At 50.2% G+C, this 26,111-nt stretch overlaps 1 protein-coding gene across 2 annotated transcripts in view; it reads right to left on the bottom strand.

Moving 5' to 3' along the window:
- The window catches only part of ACOT7 (acyl-CoA thioesterase 7), a 90,683-nt gene that overhangs the window by 20,404 nt on the left and 44,168 nt on the right, over positions 1–26,111 (bottom strand). For both annotated transcript variants that reach the window (XM_029229794.1, XM_029229795.1), the window contains exon 7: positions 12,608–12,724. In XM_029229794.1, the coding sequence (XP_029085627.1) occupies positions 12,608–12,724 (117 nt within the window). The remainder of the gene's footprint in view (positions 1–12,607; positions 12,725–26,111) is intronic.

Below are 26,111 nucleotides of genomic sequence, written 5' to 3'. Positions count from 1 at the left end.
CCTGCTCAAGGGGAGAAACAGCATCTCCTGGTGGCACTGGGTGCCATGTGCCACCTTGGACAGGGGTGGGGTGTTGGGGCCACTCCGGATCCAGGAAGGAGGCCAGGAAGGGACCACCCAGTTCTCCTCGGAGCCTCTGAAGCAGGGACAGATTAGCCCTGACACAACCAGACAGTCCCCATGAGTGTCTCCACGACAGGCAGGCTCTCTGAGCCCGGAGCAGCCCCCCGGGGCCCCCAGTTCCCTCAGGCTACTAGGCCCTGGAGAGGAGCCTTGGGGTCCTCGAGCTCTGGGGTCCAACAGGCCTGGGCTTGAACGTGGGCAGGGGCAAGACAGGAACCTGCTGTGCCTCGGTCTCCTTATCTGCAAATGGGTGCAGGAGTGGCCGTCTCTCGGAGGAGGTCACTCCCGCATATTAGGTTGTCTGGACAGAAGCCCAGGACAGTCATTTCTGGTGGGGTCTGAGTGCCCTTCTGCAACAGCCCTCCAGGGAAAGGCGTCTCAAACCCAAAGGGAGAGTTTGCCCGCAGAACTCCCTGTTGTGTCTGCAGGGGGTGAAAAGAATCGTTCCAGGGCTTCCATGGTGGCCCAGTGGTTAAGAATCCACCTGCCAATGCAGAGGACACGGGTCTGAGCCCTGGTCCGGGAAGATCCCACATGCCGCAGAGCAACTAAGCCCATGCACCACAACTACTGAGCCTGCGCTCTAGAGCCCGTGTGCCACAACTACTGAGCCCGCGTGCCACAACTACTGAGCCCGTGTGCCACAACTACTGAAGCCAACACGCCTAGAGCCTGTGCTCTGCAACAGGAGAAGCCACCGCAATGAGAAGAAGCCCACGCACCGCAACGAAGAGTAGCCCCCACTGGCTGCAACTAGAGAAGGCCTGCACGCAGCAATGAAGACCCAATGCAGCCAAAAATAAATAAATTAAACAAATAAATAAATAACGAGCTTATGGTTTCTTTGTCAATATAAGCCTAATAAATTAAAAGTGGAAATATTAAAAAGAAAAAAAGAATCGTTCCAACAAGGTAATAATAAGCAGTGACATTTAAAACAAAGCCCTCCCTTCCTTTTTCTGTTTCTGCAGCAGGCACATTTACACTGGGCAAGAAGCTGCTTCTAACGCTGCCTAAATGAATAAAATGGGCGACTGTCTCCGCGAGGGAGTTCCAGCTCTTCAGCTGGTGAAGAACACAGCAACGAACCCCTGCCCCTCCTCCCTGGGTCCCCAGGACATTAGCAGTTGTGCAGATCCGACACTGAGGTGCGACCACCTCCGTGGCGGCCCACAGGGGAAGAAGGCCTGGGTCACAGCTCAGCATCCCCAGCATGTGAGCCTGCCTGAGAGGCGGGTACTCAGCTGCGCTCACGGGGACCCCAGCTCCAGCGCAAACGCTCTACGAGGGGCAGGGACGAGCCTGCTGCCTCCACGCTCACCCCTAATCCCCGAACCTCAGAGATGCCATGTCCTCGGCTGGGAGGCTTGGGACAGAGGGAGAGGCACTTCTTTTCATGCTGCCTTGAAACCCCAAGAGCTGAGGGGCCCCTTGTTCTTCCGAGTTTTCTGCCAGCGTCCTGTCCACAGGGCTCACAGGGTAAGACACAGGGCAGGGAAAAGGCAGAGCGCAGAAGTGGGCTGGAGCCCTACCTGCCTCTCCGTGTCAGCTGGAATTTACTGTGGCAGGTGGAACGGGGGCCCCCAAAGACGTCCATATCCTAATCCCAGAACCTGTGAAACTGTTACCTCACATGCAGAGGGACCTCACAGGTGTGATGTGGTTAAGGATTTTGAGGTGGGAGCTTAGCCTGGATCACCAGGTGGGCCCCAGGTCATCACAGTGGTCCTCACAAGAGGACGGGAGAGCCAGGAGCCGTGGCAACAGACGCAGGGTCAGGGAGAGGCTGCCTGCTTTGAGGATGGAGGATGGGCCACAAGCCAGCGAATGCACGTTGCCTCTAGAAGCTGGAAAAGGCAAAACACGATTCTCTCCTAGAGCCTCCAGAAGGAACGCAGCCCTGCTGACCAAGGAACAGCATTTTCATTTTATTTACTTTTAATTATAATGGAAACAGCCACGTGTGGCTACTGGCCGTTGTGGTAGGCGGCATTGGCATTGAGGGGCTCTTGCAGGCAAATCTGACGTAACCAGAGGACAGAACTGCTGGGAGCAGAGACTGAACTGTCTGCCTCTGGGTGTCCGAATTCAGCAGGAAAGGGGGCCCCTGGGCTGAGACCGATGAGAGGGTGACGCGAGCAGAGCCGGGCCTTCCTTGGACTGGACGCCCCTGACTGCGAGAACCCTCAGCCCTGTTTCAAGCTGCTTGATGAAGGCAGGAGTTTCACACACAACTGCGGGGGGGGTGGGGGGTGGGGAGGGGGAACGGCGGCGGCTCTGGCGGTCCAGTGCGGGCGCCTAAGATGGGGGGCACTGCACACTCATCAGCATCACCCACCGAGGCTGACGCCCCCGGGCCCTCGCAGCGGACGCCATGCGGTTCAAGCCCGGTCGGTGGTGGGAAGGCACCAGGGCTTGGGGCTGAGAGCTCTGGCCCTGGAGTCCAGCCTCCCTGCCAGGCTCCACCATGGACCAGCCCTGCGGCCGTGGGCAGTTTAATAAACCCCTCCATCAGCAGTTTCCAGATCGGAAAAACGGGGATAACAAGAGCTCTTGTCTCAAACCCCCAAGTGAGGGGTAATCGTAAAAAGCACTTTATTAGCACAATGTCTGGCACTCGAAAGTGAGCAGCGTTTGCCAGAGTTAAATTTAAATAGATGGAGCGCCTGCAGTGAGCAGAGCTCATCTCTGTTTCTAAATCATGGTCGAGCTGCCTGGAGTGGCACAACCCAGGAGGGCTGGCAGGTGCCCCACCGACTCCCCCAGCACCCGGGGCCTCTTCCAGGGCAGATTTCAGAAAGAGGACAGGGATTTGGAAAAGAAAACAGGATAATGAAACACTGTTCTTCCCAAGGCCACGTTGTCAAGTGTTGCAAACTTTAAGAACAGCTCAGCGTTTAAGCTCCAGAGAGCTGGGGCAGTGAATGTCCTTAAGAAAAACATGGAATCAGCAAAGTAACTTTGGTATTTCTTTTTTTACTTTTACTAATTTATTTATTTATTTAAAATTTTTTCCTACTTGTTTCTGAGATATACATTTTAAAGTAATAACTAGAATTATGACTTATAACATTATATCAGAACATATAAGATTTTTAGAAACTTCATGTAATGTCTGAAACATTTATATTAACATATTTCCATATAAATAACCCAAGGAAAGTTTAGTATTAGTTGTTTTTTGTTTGTTTGTTTTTTTATATTGCAGTTTCTTTTTAAAAAAATTTTTTTTTAATTAATTAATTTTATTTATTTATTTTTGGCTGCGTTGGGTCTTCCTTGCTGCGTGCGTGCTTTCTCTAGTTGTGGTGAGCGGGGGGTACTCTTCATTGCAGTGCGTGGGCTTCTCATTGCGGTAGCTTCTCTTGTTGCGGAGCACGGGCTCTAGGCACGTGGGCATCCGTAGCTGTGGCTCGCGGGCTCTAGAGTGCAGGCTCAGTAGTTGTGGCGCAAGGGCTTCGTTGTGCCGCGGCATGTGGGAACTTCCCAGACCAGGGCTTGAACCCTTGTCCCCTGCATTGGCAAGTGGATTCTTAACAACTGCGCCACCAGGGAAGCCCCTGCAGGTTCTTATTAGTCATCAATTTTATACATATCAATGTATACATGTCAATCCCAATCGCCCAATTCAGCACACCACCATCCCCACCCCACCGTGGTTTTCCCCCCTTGGTGTCCATACGTTTGTTCTCTACATCTGTGTCTCAACTTGTGCCCTGCAAACCGGTTCATCTGTACCATTTTACTAGGTTCCACATATGTGCGTTAATATACGATGTTTGTTTTTCTCTTTCTGACTTACTTCACTCTGTATGACAGTCTCTAGATCCATCCACGTCTCAACAAATGACTCAATTTCGTTCCTTTTTATGGCTGAGTAATATTCCATTGTATATATGTACCACATCTTCTTTACCCATTCATCTGTCGATGGGCATTTAGGTTGCTTCCATGACCTGGCTATTGTAAATAGTGCTGCAGTGAATACTGGGGTGCATGTGTGTTTTTGAATTATGGTTTTCTCTGGGTATATGCCCAGTAGTGGGACTGCTGGATCATACGGTAATTCTATTTTTAGTTTTTTAAGGAATCTCCATACTGTTCTCCATAGTGGCTGCATCAATTTACATTCGCACCAACAGTGCAAGAGGGTTCCCTTTTTTCCACACCCTCTCCAGCATTTATTGTTTCTAGATTTTTTGATGATGGCCATTCTGACTGGTTTAAGGTGATACCTCATTGTAGTTTTGATTTGCATTTCTCTAATAATTAGTGATGTTGAGCAGCTTTTCATGTGCTTCCTGGCCATCTGTATGTCTTCTTCGGAGAAATGTCTATTTAGGTCTTCTGCCCATTTTTGGATTGGGTTGGTTGTTTCTTTAATATTGAGTGGCATGAGCTGTTTATATATTTTGGAGATTAATCCTTTGTCCGTTGATTCGTTCGCAAATATTTTCTCCCATTCTGAGGGTTGTCTTTTCATCTTGTTTATTGTTTCCTTTGCAGTGCAAAAGTTTTGAAGTTTCATTAGGTCCCATTTGTTTATTTTTCTTTTTACTCCCATTACTCTAGGAGGTGGATCAAAAAAGATCTTCCTGTGATTTATGTCAAAGAGTGTTCTTCCTATGTTTTCCTCTAAGAGTTTGATAGTGTCTGGTCTCGAATCCATTTTGAGTTTATTTTTGTGTATGGTGTTAGGGAGTGTTCTAATTTCATTCTTTTACATGTAGCTGTTCAGTTTTCCCAGCACCACTTATTGAAGAGACTATCTTTTCTCCATTGTATATCTTTGCCTCCTCCGTCATAAAGTAGTTGACCATAGGTGTGTGGGTTTACCTCTGGGCTTTCTATCTTGTTCCATTGATTTATGTTTCTGTTTTTGTGCCAGTACCATATTGTCTTGATTACTGTAGCTTTGTAGTATAGTCTGAAGTCAGGGAGTCTGATTCCTCCAGCTCTGCCTTTTCCCTCAAGACTGCTTTGGCTATTTGGGGTCTTTTGTGTCTCTATACAAATTTAAAGATGATTTGTTCTAGTTCCGTAAAAAATGTCATTGGTAATTTGATAGGGATTGCATTGAATCTGTAGATTGCTTTGGGTAGTATAGTCATTCTCACAATACTGATTCTTCCAATCCAAGAACATGGTATATCTCTCCATCTGTTGGCATCATCTTTAACTTCTTTCTTTCTTTTTTTTTTAACACCTTTATTGGGGTATAATTGCTTTACAATGGTGTGTTAGTTTCTGCTTTATAACAAAGTGAATCAGTTATACATATACATATGTTCCCATATCTCTTCCCTCTTGCGTCTCCCTCCCTCCCACCCTCCCTATCCCACCCCTCCAGGCGGTCACAAAGCACCGAGCTGATATCCCTGTGCTATGCAGCTGCTTCCCACTAGCTATCTACCTTACGTTTGGTAGTGTATATATGTCCATGCCTCTCTCTCGCTTTGTCACAGCTCACCCTTCCCCCTCCCCATATCCTCAAGTCCATTCTCCAGTAGGTCTGTGTCTTTAATCCTGTCTTACCCCTAGGTTCTTCATGACATTTTTTTTTCTTAAATTCCATATATATGTGTTAGCATACGATATTTGTCTTTCTCTTTCTGACTTACTTCACTCGGTATGACAGACTCTACTTCTATCCACCTCATTACAAATAGCTCAATTTCGTTTCTTTTTATGGCTGAGTAATATTCCATTGTATATATGTGCCACATCTTCTTTATCCATTCATCTGATGATGGGCACTTAGGTTGTTTCCATCTCCGGGCTATTGTAAATAGAGCTGCCATGAACATTTTGGTACATGACTCTTTTTGAATTATGGTTTTCTCAGGGTATATGCCCAGTAGTGGGATTGCTGGGTCGTATGGTAGTTCTATTTGTAGTTTTTTAAGGAACCTCCATACTGTTCTCCATAGTGGCTGTACCAATTCACATTCCCACCAGCAGTGCAGGAGTGTTCCCTTTTCTCCACACCCTCTCCAGCATTTATTGTTTGTAGATTTTTTGATGATGGCCATTCTGACTGGTGTGAGATGATATCTCATTGTGGTTTTGATTTGCATTTCCCTAATGATTAATGATGTTGAGCATTCTTTCATGTGTTTGTTGGCAGTCTGTATATCTTCTTTGGAGACATGTTTATTTAGGTCTTCTGCCCATTTTTGGATTGGGTTGTTTGTTTTTTTGTTATTGAGCTGCATGAGCTGCTTGTAAATTTTGGAAATTAATCCTTTGTCAGTTGCTTCATTTGCAAACATTTTCTCCCATTCTGAGGGTTGTCTTTTGGTCTTGTTTATGGTTTCCTTTGCTGTGCAAAAGCTTTGAAGTTTCATTAGGTCCCATTTGTTTATTTTTGTTTTATTTCCATTTCTCTAGGAGGTGGGTCAAAAAGGATCTTGCTGTGATTTATGTCATAGAGTGTTCTGCCTATGTTTTCCTCTAAGAGTTTGATAGTTTCTGGCCTTACATTTAGGTCTTTAATCCATTTCGTGTATGGTGTTAGGGAGTGATCTAATCTCATACTTTTACATGTACCTGTCCAGTTTCCCCAGCACCACTTACTGAAGAGGCTGTCCTTTCTCCACTGTACATTCGTGCCTCCTTTATCAAAGATAAGGTGACCATATGTGCATGGGTTTATCTCTGGGCTTTCTATCCTGTTCCATTGATCTATCTTTCTGTTTTTGTGCCAGTACCATACTGTCTTGATTACTGTAGCTTTGTAGTATAGTCTGAAGTCAGGAAGCCTGATTCCTCCAGCTCCGTTTTTCATTCTCAAGATTGCTTTGGCTATTCGGGGTCTTTTGTGTTTCCATACCAATTGTGAAATTTTTTGTTCTAGTTCTGTGAAAAATGCCAGTGGTAGTTTGATAGGGATGGCATTGAATCTGTAGATTGCTTTGGGTAGTAGAGTCATTTTCACAATGTTGATTCTTCCAATCCAAGAACATGGTATATCTCTCCATCTATTTGTATCATCTTTAATTTCTTTCATCAGTGTCTTATAATTTTCTGCATACAGGTCTTTTGTCTCCTTAGGTAGATTTATTCCTAGATATTTTATTCTTTTTGTCGCAATGGTAAATGGGCGTGTTTTCTTGATTTCACTTTCAGATTTTTCATCATTAGTGTATAGGAATGCAAGAGATTTCTGTGCATTAATTTTGTATCCTGCAACTTTACCCAATTCATTGATTAGCTCTAGTAGTTTTCTGGCGGCATTTTTAGGATTCTCTGTGTATAGTATCATGTCATCCGTAAACAGTAACAGTTTTACTTCTTCTTTTCCAATTTGTATTCCTTTTATTTCTTTTTCTTCTCTGATTGTCATGGCTAGGACTTCCAAAACTATGCTGAATAATAGTGGTGAGGGTGGACATCCTTGTCTCGTTCCTGATCTTAGAGGAAATGCTTTCAGTTTTTCACCATTGAGAATGACGTTTGCTGTGGGTTTGTTGTATATGGCCTTTATTATGTTGAGGTAGGTTCCCTCTATGCCCACTTTCTGGAGAGCTTTTATCATAAACGGGTGTTGAATTTTGTCAAAAGCTTTTTCTGCATCTACTGAGATGATCATATGGTTTTTATTCTTCAATTTGTTAATATGGTGTCTCACATTGACTGATTTGTGTATACTGAAAAATCCTTGCATCCCTGGGATAAATCCCACTTGATCGTGGTGTATGATCCTTTTAATGTGTTGTTGGATTCTGTTTGCTAGTATTTTGTTGAGGATTTTTGCATCTATATTCATCAGTGATATTGGTCTGTAATTTTCTTTTTTTGTAGTATCTTTGTCTGGTTTTAGTATCAGGGTGATGGTGGCCTCAGAGAATGAGTTTGGGAGTGTTCCTTCCTCTGCAATTTTTTGGAAGAGTTTGAGAAGGATGGGTGTTAGCTCTTCTCTAAATGTTTGATAGAATTCACCTGTGAAGTCATCTGGTCCTGGACTTTTGTTTGTTGGAAGATTTGTGTGTGTGTGTGTGTGTGTGTGTGTGTGTGTGTGTGTGTGGGGTACGTGGGCCTCTCGCTGTTGTGGCCTCTCCCGTTGCGAAGCACAGGCTCCAGATGCGCAGGCTCAGTGGCCATGGCTCACAGGCCCAGCCGCTCTGCGGCATGTGGGATCTTCCCGGACCGGGGCACGAACCCATGTCCCCTGCATTGGCAGTCGGACTCTCAACCACTGCGCCACCAGGGAAGCCCCTTGTTGGAAGATTTTTAATCACAGTTTCAATTTCATTACTTGTGATTGGTCTGTTCATATTTTCTGTTTCTTCCTGGTTCAGTCTCGGAAGGTTATACCTTTCTAAGAATTTGTCCATTTCTTCCAGGTTGTCCAATTTATTTGCATAGAGTTGCTTGTAGTAGTCTCTTAGGATGCTTTGTATTTCTGTGGTGTCTCTTGTAACTTCTCCTTTTTCATTTCTAATTTTATTGATTTGAGTCCTCTCCCCCTTTTTCTTGATGAGTCTGGCTAAAGGTTTATCAATTTTGTTTATCTTCTCAAAGAACCAGCTTTTAGTTTTATTGATCTTTGCTATTGTTTTCTTTGTTTCTATTTCATTTATTTCTGCTCTGATCTTTATGATTTCTTTCCTTCTGCTAACTTTGGGTTTTGTTTGTTCTTCTTTCTCTAGTTCCCTTAGGTGTAAGGTTAGATTGTTTACTTGAAAATTTTCTTGTTTCTTGAGGTAGGCTTGTATAGCTATAAACGTTCCTCTTAGAACTGCTTTTGCTGCATCCCATAGTTTTTGGATCATTGTGTTTTCATTGTCATTTGTCTCTAGATATTTTTTGATTTCCTCTTTGATTTCTTCAGTGATCTCTTGGTTATTTAGTAACGTATTGTTTAGCCTCCGTGTGTTTGTGTTTTTTACGTTTTTCCCCCTGTAATTCATTTCTAATCTCATAGCGTTGTGGTCAGAAAAGATGCTTGATATGATTTCAATTGTCTTAAATTTACTGAGGCTTGATTTGTGACCCACAATGTGATCTACCCTTGAGAACGTTCCATGCGCACTTGAGAAGAAAGTGTCATCTGCTGTTTTTGGATGGAATGTCCTATAAATATCAATTAAATCTATCTCGTCTATTGTGTCATTTAAAGCTTGTGTTTCTTATTTATTTTCATTTTGGATGATCTGTCCATTGGTGTAAGTGAGGTGTTAAAGTCCCCCACTATTATTGTGTTACTGTCAATTTTCTGTTTTATAGCTGTTAGCAGTTGCCTTATGTATTGAGGTGCTCCTATGTTGGGTGCATATATATTTATAATTGTTATATCTTCTTCTTGGATTGATCCCTTGATCATTATGTAGTGTCCTTCCTTGTCTCTTGTAACATTCTTTATTTTAAAGTCTATTTTACCTGATATGAGTATAGCTAGTCCAGCTTTCTTTTGATTTCCATTTTCATGGAATATCTTTTTCCATCCCCTCACTTTCAGGCTGTGTGTGTCCCTATGTCTGAAGTAGGTCTCTTGTAGACAGCATATATATGGGTCTTGTTTTTGTGTCCATTCAGCAAGCCTGTGTCTTTTGGTTGGAGATTTAATCCATTCACGTTTAAGGTAATTATTGATATGTATGTTCCTGTGACCATTTTCTTAATTGTTTTAGGTTTGTTTTTGTAGGTCCTTTTCTTCTCTTGTGTTTCCCACTTAGAGAAGTTCCTTTAGCATTTATTGTAGAGCTGGTTTGGTGGTGCTGAATTCTCTTAGCTTTTGCTTGTCTGTAAAGCTTTTGATTTCTCCATTGAATCTGAATGAGATCCTTGCCAGGTAGAGTAATCTTGGTTTTAGGTTCTTTCCTTTCATCACTTTAAGTATATCATGCCACTCCCTTATGGCTTGTAGAGTTTCTGCTGAGAAGTCAGCTGTTAACCTTATGGGAGTTCCCTTGTATGTTATTTGTCATTTTCCCCTTGCTGCTTTCAATAATTTTTCTTTGTCTTTAATTTTTGCCAATTTGATTACTATGTGTCTCGGCGTGTTTCTCCTTGGATTTATCCTGTATGGGACTCGCTGCGCTTCCTGGACTTGGGTGGCTATTTCCTTTCCCATGTTAGGGAAGTTTTCGACTATAATCCCTTCAAGTATTTTCTCTGGTCCTTTCCCTCTCTCTTCTCCTTCTGGGACCCCTATAATATATGCGAATGTTGTTGCGTTTAATGTTGTCCCGGAGATCTCTCAGGCTGTCTTCATTTCTTTTCATTCTTTTTTCTTTAGTCTGTTCTGCAGCAGTGAATTCCACCATTCTGTCTTCCAGGTCACTTATCCGTTCTTCTGCCTCAGTTATTCTGCTATTGATTCCTTCTAGTGTAGTTTTCATTTCAGTTATTGTATTGTTCGTCTCTGTTTGTTTGTTCTTTAATTCTTCTAGGTCTTTGTTAAACATTTCTTGCACCGGCCCCAGGGGACTCCATAACTGTTATTTCAGTTTGGCCCAAATTCCTCTATACACAAAACAAGATGTGACCTGAGAAAATGGAAGCAATCTCTCTGCTCTCTGGGGGGCCGCACAGGCCCAAGGCCAAGGCTGTGACGGCACGAGGTGCATGGGGGGCCTGCGGAGGGCTCAGCACCATAGGCGGTAGCCGGTGAGCCCACAGCCCACCCTGCACTCTCACTCCATCCATGGTGGAATGTTCTGCCAGAAAGTACGGCTGGTGAAAATGGAGGTCCCTTTCTGTGCTTTGGAATACGAGTAACATTTTAGAAACAAAGTCCTCTCTGCACCCACGTAGCCCTGACGTCCCCCAGGCCCCTCAACGTACCCCTAGAAAAAGTGCTCTCCTCCATCCGGGGTTCATTGTCTCTGCTCAAAACGAACCAACGCGGCCCCTCCTTGACCTCTTTGAAAGGTAATTCTGGTCACACGAGGGACTGAGGGTGAGGTGTCGGGGGTGAGGGCTCTTTCATCGGCTCCTTTTTTCTAACGAAGGAAGGTCAACTTTCATTGTTTGGGAGCTTCCCTCAACTGCAAAGCACCTTCGCCAACAGGGCTGACCTTGAGAAGTCTGGCAGGCTCTCGAGGAAGGCCCACTTTGCTTCTTAGCTGGCGGTGCTCAAAGGGCAACCGGGAGACCCTGAACAAGTGAGTTCTGTGGAACGTAAGTGCATTTTGCACAGTGGGTTTTGAAGTCATGTTTAACAGTGGAGCTGTGATCACAGTAATTTACCCAGGGAGCAGTTCCAGAAAAGGAGAGGCCAGGAATCGTGGCACGAGAGGAGCCTTCCTTTTCCAAACGTCCACACCACCACCACCACACACGGCACCAAGGCCCGGGGGGGACCAGCCAAGACAGACAAGATCCACTTGTTCTGGGCAAATCCTAAAATGATACTGTGCTCTGTGTCTGAGGCAATCGCCTACTAGCTGGGAAGGGATTCTACAAAGCAGCGCTGCAAACCACCCTTCCCCTAAAAGCACCCCAAATCCAGTGTGGGTCAGACTGACGTGCTCTCAGTTAGGCCAGGAAGGGGAGGCACCCCTTCACCCTTCCGATCTCAGGACGCCTGTCCCCAGCACTCAGGCATTCAACTGACAGGCGTGTCTGCAGGAGAGAGCGCACAGCCGGGCTGGGACCAGGTCGGGGCCTCGGAGCCCGGATGAGGTCTCTGTGGCTCTGGACCCAGCACTGCTCCACTCAGCGGTGCCCCTCGAGGCTGGTGGCAAGGAGTCAGCCTCCCTTCCTTCTCCTCTGTCCCCCCCACGGCCTGGGGACGGGTCTGACTCAGCTTTTCCAACGGCTGCCTTCCTGGTGAGGCTCCTTCAGAACCAGTCAGGCTCTCGCAGCCCGGACACCCCCGACCCCACGGTGAAGGGCTGCTTTCTGGTGCCACATGGCCTCATCTCAGAAGACACGACAGACAGAAGTCACCACGTGCCAGGAGGGGACAGTCACTGTACCTCTTCAGATGAGCATTGATGTGAAACAAGCACGGGAACCATCTTGTTTCTGGGCGGGGCTGGGACTAGACCTCAGTGTCGGGAAAACCACCAACACCAGCACTGCCCTGGATGGTGCAGGCAGGCTGGCCGAGGAGAGGGCCGGAGGCTTCCCTGCTCTGCCCCCGCCACTGCGTACGGCACGGGGGACCCGTACCCCCCGAGAGAGGTTACGTGCCGCCACGGGATCTGGTGGCAGTGGTCGCAGCAACTGTGTGCGTAGGGTCTTCGCAGGGCTCCGTGCCTGGGGCAGTTTAAGAGGACGAGTTTATGTGGCTCTTCAGCAGGATAAAGGCCCCAATCGCAACTGAGTTACAGAATTTACCAGACTGAAAAGTCAAACCGGCAAACCGTAACTTCACAGATGCATCACCAAAGGCAGACTCGAGGCTCTGGCTCCTACGTCCTGGCAGATGGGCAGAGGCCAGGGCCCGGGACAGGCAGGGTGAACCAAAAGCAAACTGTACACGGGACCCAAGCAGCCAAGGCAGCGCCCCTCTTTGTTGGTGGAGTTCTCTTACCTTTTCGGATCTTGTCGTAAAAGTTAATGGCGTCCACAGAAGCCGTGACGATGTTGGTCTTGCAGTGACGCGCGGCCACGATCCCGGCCACCTCGTCCATGAGCTTCATGGTGACCCCTGCAGAGAAGGGCAGGCGGCAGGTTAGACATGGGGAAGGGGAGCCTATTGCCTGTCCTGGAAACAAGTTATGGGAAACAATGCCCCCATTCCCACCCGCAGGGCCGCAAACCTGGCTTCCCTGAGAGCTTTGGAAGATGACTGTGGCTGAGGTTCTAGGCCACTGACAAAGTGACGACCATTCTCCTAACCTCTACAGGCATCCTATCCTGCCAGGAAAGCTTTGTCACACTCTCCACCAGGATGGCCACAATCAGAAAGCCAGATGCCAAGCGCCAGTGAGAATGTGGAGAAATCGGAACCCTCTACACGGCTGCTGGGGATGGAAATGGTGCAGCCGCTTTGGAAACAGTTGGGAGGGTCTTGAAAGGCTAAACACAGAGCTGCTATGTGACTCAGCAATTCCACTCCTAGGTGTGCACTGGAGAGAAATAAAAACAGGCTTTCACGCAAAGACCTGTACACGAGTTTTTGATCCCATGAGAGCATTACTCATAATAGCCCCAAGATGGAAGCAACCCAAATGTGCACCAACCAATAAATGCACAAGGAAAATGTGGCATAGCCATACAATGGAATAGTATTTAGCAGTAAAAAGAAACAAAGCACTGACATAGGCTACAAAATGGATGAACCTTAACACATTACGCTGAGTAAAAGAAGCCAGACACAGGGCTTCCCTGGTGGCGCAGTGGTTGAGAGTCCGCCTGCCGATGCAGGGGACACGGGTTCGTGCCCCGGTCTGGGAAGATCCCACATGCCGCGGAGCGGCTGGGCCCGTGAGCCATGGCCGCTGAGCCTGTGCGTCCGGAGCCTGTGCTCCGCAACGGGAGAGGCCACAGCAGTGAGAGGCCCACGTACCGCAAACAAAACAAAAACAAAAGAAGCCAGACACAAAAGACCACATCTTGGAGGATTCCACTTATATGAAATCTCCAGAATAGGCAAATCCATAGGTACAGAAAGTAGATGAATGGCTGCCTAGGGATAGGGGATGTGGGAGAAGTGGGGAATGGCTGCCAATGTGGTTATGAGGCTTCTCTTCGGGGTGATGGAAATGTTCTGAAATTGATGGCGGCGACAGTTGTGTAACTCTGAACAGACTAAAAATCAATGACTTGTAATGGGTGAGCTGTACGGCATGTGAATTACATCTCAATAAAGCTGTTATATAAGAAAACAAACAAAACTAGACAAGTGGGCTGACTGAGAGAGCGCTGTCGGGCCAAGGTGTCTAAAACCTCAGGCCGTAGACGTTTTCTTCTGCTGGCGCTCCCTTAATTGACGGGATCAGGACGGCATACCTGCTGCTAACCCCCTACCCCCCGTTCCTGCCCCACCAAGAGCAACACAATATTCTTCTTATCTTATATTTAAAACCTTAAACCATATCTTTTATTAGGTCAAACTACATGAAATGGCCAATATTCAACCGTTTTGACCTATAAAAGCAGCAAAATGATATTGATCTACCTGACAACTATCAGAAATCTTAAAACTTATGGGGACTTCCCTGGTGGCGCAGTGGTTAAGAGCCCGCCTGCCAATACAGGGGACACGGGTTCGAGCCCTGTTCCGGGAAGATCCCACGTGCCGCGGAGCAACTAAGCTCGTGAGCCACAACTACTGAGCCTGCGCTCTAGAGCCCGTGAGCCACAACTATGGAAGCCAGCGCGTCTAGAGCCCGTGCTCCGCAACAAGAAAAGCCACCGCAATGAGAAGCCCGCGCACTGCAATGAAGAGTAGCCCCCACTCGCCACAACTAGAGAAAGCCTGCACGCAGCAACGAAGACCCAACACAGCCAAAAGCAAACAACAACAAAAAAAAGTTATGTACATTCACCCAAGGATACAGAATGATTTCTAAAAATGCAGAGAGAGGCAGGCTCATAAAACCCTGGCTCCCGGGGAGTCATGTTTCAGGTGGGGCTCGTGAACTTCAGTGCCTGCAGGGCCAGGCAGGTGACGCCGGACAGCTGATGGTGAGGAGAGCTGGCGGGGACCCTTCTACAGGACAGCTGCTGCTCGGCCCCTCCTACTGTCCCTCAGCCCCAGGAACAAGGGCCCAGCACGACCAGACTAACGATATTTTAAGAGAAGCCTGGAACCTACAAGTTTATGAGGAATCTACCAATTTTTAAACATTGGTGATTAATTAAAACTCTCTTTACTGTGAAGGGGAAACAAAATACAATAAACTAAAAACAGGACAGAAGCCCCGTATGTAATGGACCAGCGGCCTCGTACAGATACTACAGCAGAAGACACTAATTATAAGGAACATGGGAGACAGGGAGGGGCCCTCTGTCTGGGAGAGGCATACCTGGGGGGTTGGTATACTCTTCTCTCTACCTTTGTGTATATTTGAGCACGTCCATAATAAAAAAGTTTTTTTAAAAAAAACATTAGGGTTGTTGATTTTAAAATTATGCGTCTATTACCATGACTTTTCTCATGCAAGATCCTGATGATGACGATGAAGCATGGAGACACTGGGGCAGAATTAGCGGGCACCTGCCACTCTCAAAGCGTTTTCAAAGATACTGCGTCAACGGAGGCTCAAAGTCACACAAGGTCCAATTCTAAAGAGAGTGCAAATGAGAGGCTGGGGAAAGGCTCTTCGGCAGAAAACAGAACCACCGGTGCCAGGTGTTAACCCTGGGCGGCTGGCAGGGCAGGGCGGCTCTGGGCTTCAAGCAGCTTGGCGCTCAAGGTCTGAGACAAGGGGTAACACCTGGCTTTGCGAGGAGCCTCTGGGGGGGTTAAGTCATATTGGAAATGGACCCGGGAAGCCATGCCTAAGCCCAGCACAAGTCCTTCCTGGCCTTTCTACCCACAGTGAGGGAGGGGCCTTGATGAAGGCAGGGCAAGTGCTGGCTTAGCAGCCAAGTCCCTCACCGGCCTGGGGCTCCAAAGAGGTGAAAACACAGGCCAGCATACAGGTCACCTGGCGGGGGAGGGCACTGTCCCTCCCACATGGTGGTTCAGAGCTGGGAGGGCCTGGGCCTGAGCGCCCCCTGCCCCCACCTGGCTGGGGACCCTGAGCAGGCAGATCATCCTCCGAGCTTTGGGCTCTGCATCTGCAAATTAGAAGAGATGGCAGCAGGGACACGCAGGTGACCGTGCAGAGCGAACAGGAGCTGAGCGGCTGCAGCTCAGAGACTCAGGGGCTCGTGAGCACCGCTGACCTCCACCCTGGTTTAATTCGGGGCTTTGGGTAGAGAGCTGTGGTCTAGAGGGTAAATGTCAACAGAAAGAGAAAGATGAGGGAAATGTCTCAGAACACCAGGAAACACGCTGGGCAAGGGCGACACACACCACCTGCGGATGAGGCCGTGGGTCAGTGTGCGTGTCTGCGCCTGCGTGTGTGTGTGCACGTGCGTGTGTTTGTTTCCTAGAGGGAGTGAGAGAGCCCAGACTGAGTGCTCCTAGGCTGACCTGCCTCATAAAATTCACGTCGTTAGAGCAGCTGGACAAGTGGTCCCACTCTCGAAAGGACTCGGTGTGAGCTGGAGGCTTGAATTCTGAAGGTGTTTCCCGTAGACTTACTCCAAGTGCGGTAAGTGACCAGCAAAGCTCATTCGGTGTCTGGGGTCGGCTGCATTTGCCATGAAACACAGCTGCAAAGACGATAATTTATTACATTAAGCAAAGGCCGATCCAGAGTCTTGAAACAGTTGAATGCAAGAAGGATGAAGAGACAGAGGGGATTCTGGTAGAAACTGTATGCGTGTGTCACGGGGGAGGGGGGTTTGCGGGCATTTTAACCAGAGGATGTTAGAAATTTATGATGGAATGTGTACTACGTGCGGCTGTCCTGTTTTTCGATGGAGACACCAGCGAACTCAGCCACATCAGGGTCCTTCTGGGAACAGATGAGACAGAGATAGCCAGAGATTTTTTTCGAGAGAAAAACAAAGAAAGGCGACACTGGAGTCTGGTGCAGGATGGTGGTGGGAGCAGAGAACTAGACGAAAAACAGCGGGCGTTTACGGAGGTCCAGGCGCAGGCAATGCTCCAGCGCGTGGCTCAGAGCCCCTTGGGCTGGAAGGACACTGTCCTTGTTCACTAATGCCCGCCGGGGCCGGCCCCATGGTAGGCTCTTAGCACATACTGGGTGTAAGAACAAATGAATGAACAAACGAATGAATGAGTGCTGGCCCTCCCTGGACAGCAGCCTCGGAGGGGGAGGGGCCCTTATTGTCTCCGTTTTACAAAGCAGGAAGCAGAGGCACAGAGAGGCACGTATCCGTGTCTCACGCTGGCTCACGCCCTCAGGCAGAGGCGGGGACCAGCTCCTGACCACAGGCCACCAGAGGCCACGCCGCCTCTCGACCCAGATCCCACGGTACTGAGACTAAGACAGGACTGTGGAGAAGACAGCTCAAGTTCCTGCTGAGAGGTGGCGGTGGCAGCGACATCCGTGTGTGCAGGGTGGGGGTCCCGGATCCAGAGCTCCCAAGTCACCGGGTGGTGTCATCGCGGAGGGGTGGCTTGGAGTTCGGAAAGAAAGAATTTATATTGGGATTAATGTTTAGAACACAGAAGGTACCTACAATTAATCCCTTATTTGTAGGTCCTGAAAAGCAGAAGCTAAGAATGGAAGACTAAATGGAACAAGTAATAATCAGCTCCTTCAACCAGCGTTTTGCCCCATTTATCCAAAATGCAGGGACTTCCCTGGTGGCGCAGTGGTTAAGAATCTGCCTGGCAACGCAGAGGACCCGGGTTCAATCGCTGGTCCAGGAAGATCCCACATGCCGTGGAGCAACTAAGCCCGTGTGCCACAACTACTGAGCCCACGTGCCACAACTGCTGAGCCTGTGCTCTAGAGCCCGCGAACCACAACTACTGAGCCCGCGCGCCTAGACCTGTGCTCCGCAACAAGAGAAGCCACCGCGATGAGAAGCCCGCGCACCGCAACCAAGACCCAACGCAGCCAAAAATAAAAAATAATTTTAAAATGCAGGTAGAGGTTCCACGAGGGACTTCACTGTTACTAAATATACTGCAGGATCCAAAGCATGTGCTAGCCAGGATGGGCTCTGAGCCCAGCGCACACCGGGTGGGGTGGGGGAACGTGAGCAGCTGGCTGAGCTCCTGCTGCCTGCTGCCCCGTCAGCCCGGTGTGGCACCCCCAGACCATCACATCACGTGACACGGAAGCTGGCACACGGTGGGGACACGCCTTACAGTCCCCGTGTCCTGACCAATTCAGAACCTGACACACAGCACTCAGAAAGGGCTGCAAGTGAGTAAGTGAATCGGGGACCAAAGGAACGCTGAATCGACCCCAGGAAGCAGCTCCAATAGTGAGTCACAGGGCCCAAACTTGGGTAACAATCACAGTTAGTCCAGGTGAGGCCAGGAAAAGCCAGGTGAGCTGCTAGGGGACGTGTCTGATGACAAAATCACTATTCATCTCACACGTGAAGAGACAGCCCCCTGCTGACCCCAAGAGCCAGCAACAAATCTGAACTGGGAGACCAGGGAGAGAATTGCGATTGGCTGAGACCCATAGGAAACAAGTGGTTACAGTGACGGCTCCTGGACTGAGGCCCTGGCCTCCCAGGGCCCACGTCAGGAGGCAGACATGACCCCACCACACGAGTCTACCATCAGACGATAGCCCAAATCGGGGCTGATCCCAGGTACTGGGACAGTGATGTACGGGCAGCTGGTGACAAGGCTGAGGAGGAATCCCAGCACTGAGGGACAGGAGGTCTGCTCCACAAGGAGAGGAGCTCCAGACGGGTCCCACCTGGACCATCTCCGCCCACCTCCGTTATCTCTACCTCCCGGGGACCACGGTGGGGTCAGTGGGAAGTGACAGCAAGGCAGATTTTAGGGCTCACTACACGGAAAAACTTTCTGGGGGAAAAACAGACTTGTGCAGAACTCAAGTGTTTGGCCTTCTACAGGCGGGGCTCCCGGACCCCCGCTTTGCGTGCGGGTAGCACGGGGTCAGCGCTGGAAGCAGAAATCTGTGCCCGTGGCTCCCGGCGGCCCCGAGTCTGTTCTCACAAACGCGACAGAGAAGCGTGAAGCATAACCGGGCCCTCTGGGGTCCTGTGCGCAAAGTGGACTCTGGCGGCTACTTAGAGGGAAAGGAACTGATCTCTTAAAACTGAGATTACAGGCACCTCAGAGACATTGCGAGCTTGGTTCCAGACCCCTGCAATACAGGGAATTTAGAAACAGAGTTGGTCAAACGAATTTTTTGGTTTCCCAGTGCATATAAAAGTTACGTTTCTACTACACCGTAATCTATTACGTGTGCAATAGCATTATGTCTAAAAAAGCAATGTACATACCTTAAATAAAAAAGAATTTATTGCTAAAAAATGCTAACCATCATCTGGGCTTTCAGTGAGTTGTAATCCTTTTGCAACAGCAACTGTTGCAACCAAAGTCACTGATCTCGGGTCACCATAACAAATACAAGAATAATGAAAAAATTTGAAATATTCCAAGAATTACCAAAATGTGACACGGAGACATGAAGGGAGCAAATACTGTTGGAAAACGGGTGCTGGACAGAGTTGCTCAATGCAGAGTTGCCACAAGCCTTCAATTTGTTTAAAAAAAAAAAAAATCTGTGAAGTGCAATAAAGTGAAGCTCAATAAAACAAGGTCTGCCTGTATAATAAAATGTTGATTATGAGCCCTCTTCCCTCTTCCCGGTGAGGAACAACCCTGGACCCATCGCTGCATGGGTCTGGGCTGAGACATTCTTGTTCTCTGTTGCTAAGAGAAAATGGCCCTTGCAGAAAACAGACGATAAAATCCACATAATCTCATCCCGTTATGACATTTGTAAAGAAAGAGTGTTATCACAAAATATCTTTATCTATGATGGTAGACACAAGACATTACAATCAATGTGTCCACTGAGAAAAATAAATTTTGTTTAAAAACAAAAACAACCAGAAACCCAGCTGCCTGGTTTGTAACTGCCCTTCCTCTTACTTTGCCCAGCCGGGCCCTCTGTCCTGCCAGAGGGAGCCACCAGCCCTCTTTGACACTGGAAGTCACCTTCTCCCCTTCACTTTTTTACGCTTTAATTAAAAATATCAAGTATCCGAGTTTTCTCAAAAATGCCTCGGGCTTCCCTGGCGGCGCAGTGGTTGAGAGTCCGCCTGCCAATGCAGGGGACACAGGTTCGTGCCCCGGTCCGCGAGGATCCCATGTGCCGCGGGGCGGCTGGGCCCGTGAGCCATGGCCACTGAGCCTGCGCGTCCGGAGCCTGTGCTCCGCGGCAGGAGAGGCCACAACAGTGAGAGGCCCGCGTACCGAGAAGAAAAAAAAAAAAAAAAGCCTCTTTCCAGGCTCCCACTGAAAAACCTCATCAATTCATTCCTATTTAGATACAGTAGGTGCCGCTGACGATGGGAAAAGAACTTTGGCAAATTAGTCTGTCGTGAGCTGCTCTTGTTACCCGAGATTCGCCATTTAAAAGACGACAACAAAACAGTAGGATTTGCTGCCCTTGGATACTGCGTTCATTTCAGGAATTATGGGAAGGAAAAAAGTAAGACTCGCTTGGCCACTAACATACAGATAAACATCGGGTACCGGAGACATTTTGGAATCTAACACTTAACTGCTTACAGGTTTGTGTTTGCTTTTGTTTTTAAAGTACCGACAACACGCTGACCGGCTTAAAAATAGAGGCTGAATTTTCTTTTCCCGGGCCTGCCTGGCTGACTGTGTAGCGCGCCTGCTGCAAACCCAAAGCAGCCGTTGGCCGCTCAGAGCCCGGCGCCACCGACTACGCTGTGGGGGGCGATTCGTGATGCCCCCATTTCTATATTTAGTCCCAGCTGAAGGGGTGTGGGTGCCGGCCTCCTATATTAAGAAAACGATAGTAAGTTCATCTTATTTTAACTAGCCCACCATTTGGAAATTACAGGGGGAGTTATTCTAAGAGCCGGTTGAGCGACAGCCTCCCGAGACTTGTCTGGCTTCTCCCCCTTCAGGTTCCAAATGTACTTGCAGGTCTCTGGGAACCGGACCAAGGGCAGAGGAATATTAATTAAGGTAGCTAATAAAGGTTGTTTTTGGAAATTAATGCACAGTGAGTGAAGACGATTGGTTTCTAATGACAAATGTCAAAGGTGGGATCTGGCGGAGGCCTCAGGCACAGCTGGATGCGGCTCCCCCCGCCCCGGGGCAGCACAGGGGGCTGTCCGGCCACGAGGCCACGTCTTACGTCTGTATCAGGGAACTGGAGAAGGTCACAATTAAGTTTGCTTACTGCTGTTTGAGAATCAATGCCTTCCCTGTTTTGAACAGGCAACAGGGGAAGTAGGGCACACGTGTTCCTGCCCCAAATGCCATGGAGAGCAGGGAAAGGTGGCAGTGGTTACGCACGAGCCCCTCCCAGTGGGACGTGGTGGCCTCGCCGGAGTCCACACGAGGCAAGGTCACGCCTTTGACGGCCCACAACCACTCTGGAGGGCCTCAGTTTCCTCCCAGGAGTCCAGGCTGCAGGCAGGGGTGAGGCTAACACAGAAGAATTCACGCTCCTGACGCTGAGCAGGAAAGACACCGTTAGGGGACGTCTGCCGTGTGTGCCCCTAGTGATGGCAACCAAAGGGGAAGCAAAAGCTGACTAACGGGGCACCACAACCCCAAGCACCGGTCTGTTCGTAGTGAAGGACGTGCGCAGGCTGTAGAGCCGGCTGGGTTTCTCAGGTGAGATGCTTTGCAGCTCAGGAAGAAGAGGGGCCAGGAGCCTCACACGTCCCCAGCTGCTCAGGGGACCAGTGCGGGCAGGAGGAAACCAGTTCCGGGATGGGTGTCAGCAGGCCCTTTGGGCGGGGAGGCAGCAAGCGCACAGGCAGCTCATAGCGCCTGGGGCTTCAGGGCTGTAAGCAGACCCCAGCTCCTGCCCTTCCATCCAGACGGACAGGAGCTGCTCTCTGGAGCCTTCGCGGCAGACAACGGTATATTCAGAAACAAGGATTCTTGGAACGTGAGAACTGGAAGGGACGGGGGCCATCGCCTAACACAACTCAGCCTCGCGGTGAAGAAACGCGGGCCCACACCGGCCTTCACGCCCTCACCTCTTGACCCCATGAGACCAGAATCTCCTCGAAAGTTGGAAACACGGCTTCCTGGCCTCCTTGCTTCGTCCCCGGCCACAGGTTGGACACCCACTCTAACACGCAGCAGGGGCTCCAATGAAACGAGGTCACAGAGCTGAAGAGGAGCATCTGTGCCTCCTTCTGCATTTTTCTGGGAAATCGGTTCCTCCTCCAGGTGCAGAGGACCGTTTTTTCATAACTGCCCCACGAAACCCGAGCAGACACGAGCATCTGTGCAGGGGTCGCACGCCTCGCCTCGCCTCCCAGACCTCCTTCGCTTGGCAGGGGCTCCTCTCGGCCCGCGTGCCCCCCGCCACCCCGGGGCTGCCGTTTCTGCCTCCCCCTCTTCCTTCAGGTCCTGCGAGGTCCCCCGGCCTTGGGATCCTGGGGCAGCCGTGTGTGTCCCCTTGGCGGCTGGACGCTCGTGTACAGGACGTGCTGCAGGAGCACTTCTGTCTCTGGACGTCTCAGGCGGCGCAGTGACTGCGTCCCCGAGCCCCCCACGGGGCTGGCACACCGGAGGGGCTGCCAGATGCTCACCGAGCCAGGGGCCGTCCTCACGTGTCCTCTGGGGGGCTGGGGGGGGCTGACCTGCTGTTGCCCCCTTCAGTTCTGGGGCCCCTCTGCTCACTCAGGGACCATCTTCTCTCTCTCATCTTCACTCTCTCTGGTCCCTTCACTCAGCACGTGGCCCGTCTACACCGCAGGGAAGGGATCCGTCCAGGCCCGGGGAGCAAGCAGGCCGGGGTGGGGGCCGTTTTACAGGCGGTGGTCAGGAAAGCCCTCTCCTTTTCTCCAGAGACCAGAAGACAGAGAGAGGGATATGCGCAGCTGTTTGGGGACCACAACCCCGGCAGAGGGACGAGCAGGCGGAGGGCCCGCAGGTGGAGGTGCCCTCCCGCCGCCGCGTCCCAGGAACCCGAGGAGCAGAGCCCGGCAGCTGACACGGTGGGGCGGGAGGCGTGTGGCGAGACGGGTCCTGGAGGCCTTGGGAGCGGAGAAGCAGCACGAGCGGAAGGCTGGGCTTCTGCTTGGAGTCAGACGGGAGCCAGCGAGGGGGCCGAGCAGGCCCGGCTTGACCTGCCTTTGGCTCTGAGTGGACCAGGGAGGCTGCTGGGCTGCTCCTGGTCACGGAACTCGGGCCAGGTGTGAGGCCACTTCCATGGTAACACGCATGTCCCGGAGACGATGGTGGAGGTGGCGAGAACTCAGGTTCTGACGTTTTGAACGTAGAGCCCGAAGGACTGGCTGACAGATGAGACAGAGAGCCTTGAAGTGAGACTGAGTCCCGGAGGACCGCAGGGATTCTGGCTCGACAAGCAGAAGGGTGGCCTGGCCGCCACCACAGGGGGAGCAGTGGAGCTCCGTGCCAGACATCAAGTCAGAGAGGCCCGTCCCGAAGAAGCAGCTAGAGTCAGGAGCCGCTGGCCTAGGCTGTTGTGAGACACAGGAGTCCCGGGGTGGGCGGGGGGGAGTGCAGGGGCGAGGATGGGGCCCCGGGTACCCGATGCTGGGCAGGACAGGAAGGAAGGCGGAACGGCACAGGGACTGAAGGGGTGGCAGCGGGCGGAGGAGAGCAGGGAAGGGCGATCCTGGGCCTTGGGAAGGAGGTGGCAGGGTGGAGGGGAGCCGGCTGAACTGTGAGGGCCAGACCCGCCCACCGGTTTTGGGTCAGAAATGACCTTGACAGGAGGCACGGGTTGCAGCAGGCTCCAGGGAGGACCCTGAGAGGGACTGGACTCGGGGGACAGGAGGGATGGAGTGCAGACACCCCAGGGCGCCGAGCAGAAAGCGCGGTGCTGGGGGTGGGGAGAGGGGGTCAGGCAGACAGACACGCGTCCCCTGCAGGAACGTGGGCACCACAGGGCACCGTGAAGCACGGGGCAGAGCCTGTCCTATGAGTGGGCCCAACCCGGCAGCTTAGTCTGAGGACATGGGAGCCACATGCCCAGTTGGATTTACGGCCCGTGATTCTAACAGAGAAAAGCTGCCAATGGCTCAGGACATGGCCACCGGGCAGCGTCAACTCAAACCGTCTTTCCAAAAGATTTCTTTCATTCACTCAATGGCCGTTCACCGAGCTCCTTCTCTGCAGAGCACCACGGGAGACAGGCAAGGGACAGGGGGACATCCAGGAGACGAGCGCCTGAGAAAACCACAACCAGTACGGGGGGCAGGACGAGAGAGGCCGTGGCGTGGAGCGGGGTGAAGGGCGTGCAGCTGCCTGGGAGGGAGGGGCTCAGGGGGCACCAGGAGGGCGTGGGATTTGGGATGGGCAGGCGGACGGCGCCAGGTGGGAAGAACAGGGTGAACAAAGACACCGAGGCAGGAGAGCAAGAGGCGCGTTGAGGGGAAGAAAGGCACAGGCTGAGCGCAGGGAGCTGTGAGCCGCGAGGCAGCAGGGGCCCACGGCTAAGAGCCACGCACACCATGGGCAGAGCTGGGGTGCCCCCATCACGGGGGTCTCCCCCTCTGCTCTGGCCCTCACAGCCAGATGGGTCTTGGCAAAGCACAGTGGTCCCGGCCTTGGGGAGCATGCTTCTTTTCACATCCGACCGGTTGTGGCAGCAACACCCCCTCTCGGGCTGGGAAACCCACACGGAAACAGCCGACAGAGGGCCGGGCGAGGAGAGTCCGCCAGGAAAGAAATCAGAGCAAAGGACATCTCAGGAGCCAACACGGGAGAAGGGAACGCCATCTTCAAGAAGATGAATCAAAGGCGCAGACACAAAACCAACGCCCCCTTTTCATCAAATTATGAAAAAGTCATGTTTCATGATCCGAGTTAAAATTCACTGACACAAAACACACCTTAGAAAACAAACAGACCTGCAAACAAAAACAATGAAAAGAAGTTTTTCTATTTCAGGCAAGCCTTTTTTATTATTATTCATTTTATATGCTGCTACCTTACTGAATTTTTAATTCTTTGAGTTACTTTTCTCACTGAATCTCTTGGGTTCTCCAGGTATGTTACTGCACCATCTGCAAAGCCAGATAGCTCTACTTCTTTTCTGCCACTTCCTGTGCCTTTATTTTCTTCCTCCTGTTTTACTGCAGTGGCTAAAATCTCCAAAACAACGTTAACTAGGGTCCCTTGCCTTACTCCTAACCTCAGGGGACGATCCTCTGGGCTCCCTTCTGAGTAAGATGCTCACTCTAGGGCTTTTATCATGTTCGGGAAGTAAAATCAATTCCTACTCCGAGTGTTTTCATCAAGGATGGGTGTCCGGGTGAGTGACTGTGGCAAGAACCTAAACAGCCCCGCAGATAGCTGCTGGGTCACCCCTTTCAGCCGACCATGGGGGAGGGGAGAGCGGAGGGGAAACGGCCTTTTCTGGGCTGAGATCCCAGAGCTACCAAGAGGAGAAAGAGAGGACTGCACATTGATTCATGCAGGACTCAGAAGGCAGAAGCCAAAAGCCCGGCCAGTGCTTCTGCACAGAGGCCCTGAAATTCAGAACCACGGAGAAGCAGCCAGCCCGCCTTCCCACACAGCAAAACGAGGGTCCTCTGCTCTCTCCCTGCGTCTTTTCTATCCCCTCGATGAATTATCGGAGGCTCTGTCCCTGCAGCCAGGAAAGGAGGGAAGACCCAGCATCTGACAGGAGTCCTGGATTCCATCTGTGATTTCCAACCCTTCCTACTACATCTCTCACCAGTTCAGCGTTGCCAAGATCTGTTGTGTGTGTGTGTGTGTGTTTTAAGTGGCAGGGTAGGAGCCAGTCCTCAAGATGAAGACTATCCCATGTGTGAAAATCACAGAAAACAAGACAGGGAGGAGGTTTTCAAAGACCCATACGCAGTGCAGAATTACTGAATAAAAGCCAAATTAGCATCCATCTCAGTTCACCGTTTCCTCCTGCGATTGGCATCTACTGATTTACAGTTTACAGGAGACTTTCATTCAAATGACTTAGACACCATTCTTGCCGACAGTATTCTCTCTATAGGAAAATACAATAAGATCACAGGGCTCAGTGTTTCCAGTACGGTATTTATTTTGTTCCTTCACACCTGGTGAGTTATGAGGCACTATAAGAAGTGATTAGGTTTGGTAAGAGTATTAGGCATGGTTCTCAAATCAAGAGCACAAAACCCCCACTAAAATAGGCACTAAACATTGTAAAGCCACCGTAGACACTTCTTTAACACACGTTAAAAAACGCGCTTGTTGTAAATGCAGCCGCACAGCCTCCGTAAATGAGCACGATGTGCTGTAGGTTTCTAGGGGATTCCAACAATTCCCTCGCTTCCTGCATTTCACGGACGCCTCTCAGCATGTGAGGAAAGATCGG

This window comes from Monodon monoceros, unplaced genomic scaffold (assembly GCF_005190385.1).
Source record: "Monodon monoceros isolate NGI ecotype Baffin Bay Population unplaced genomic scaffold, NGI_Narwhal_1 Super_Scaffold_18, whole genome shotgun sequence".
Lineage (NCBI taxonomy): Eukaryota > Metazoa > Chordata > Mammalia > Artiodactyla > Monodontidae > Monodon > Monodon monoceros.
Note: the sequence above shows the minus strand (reverse complement) of the source record. Positions and strands in the feature narration are given on the sequence as shown.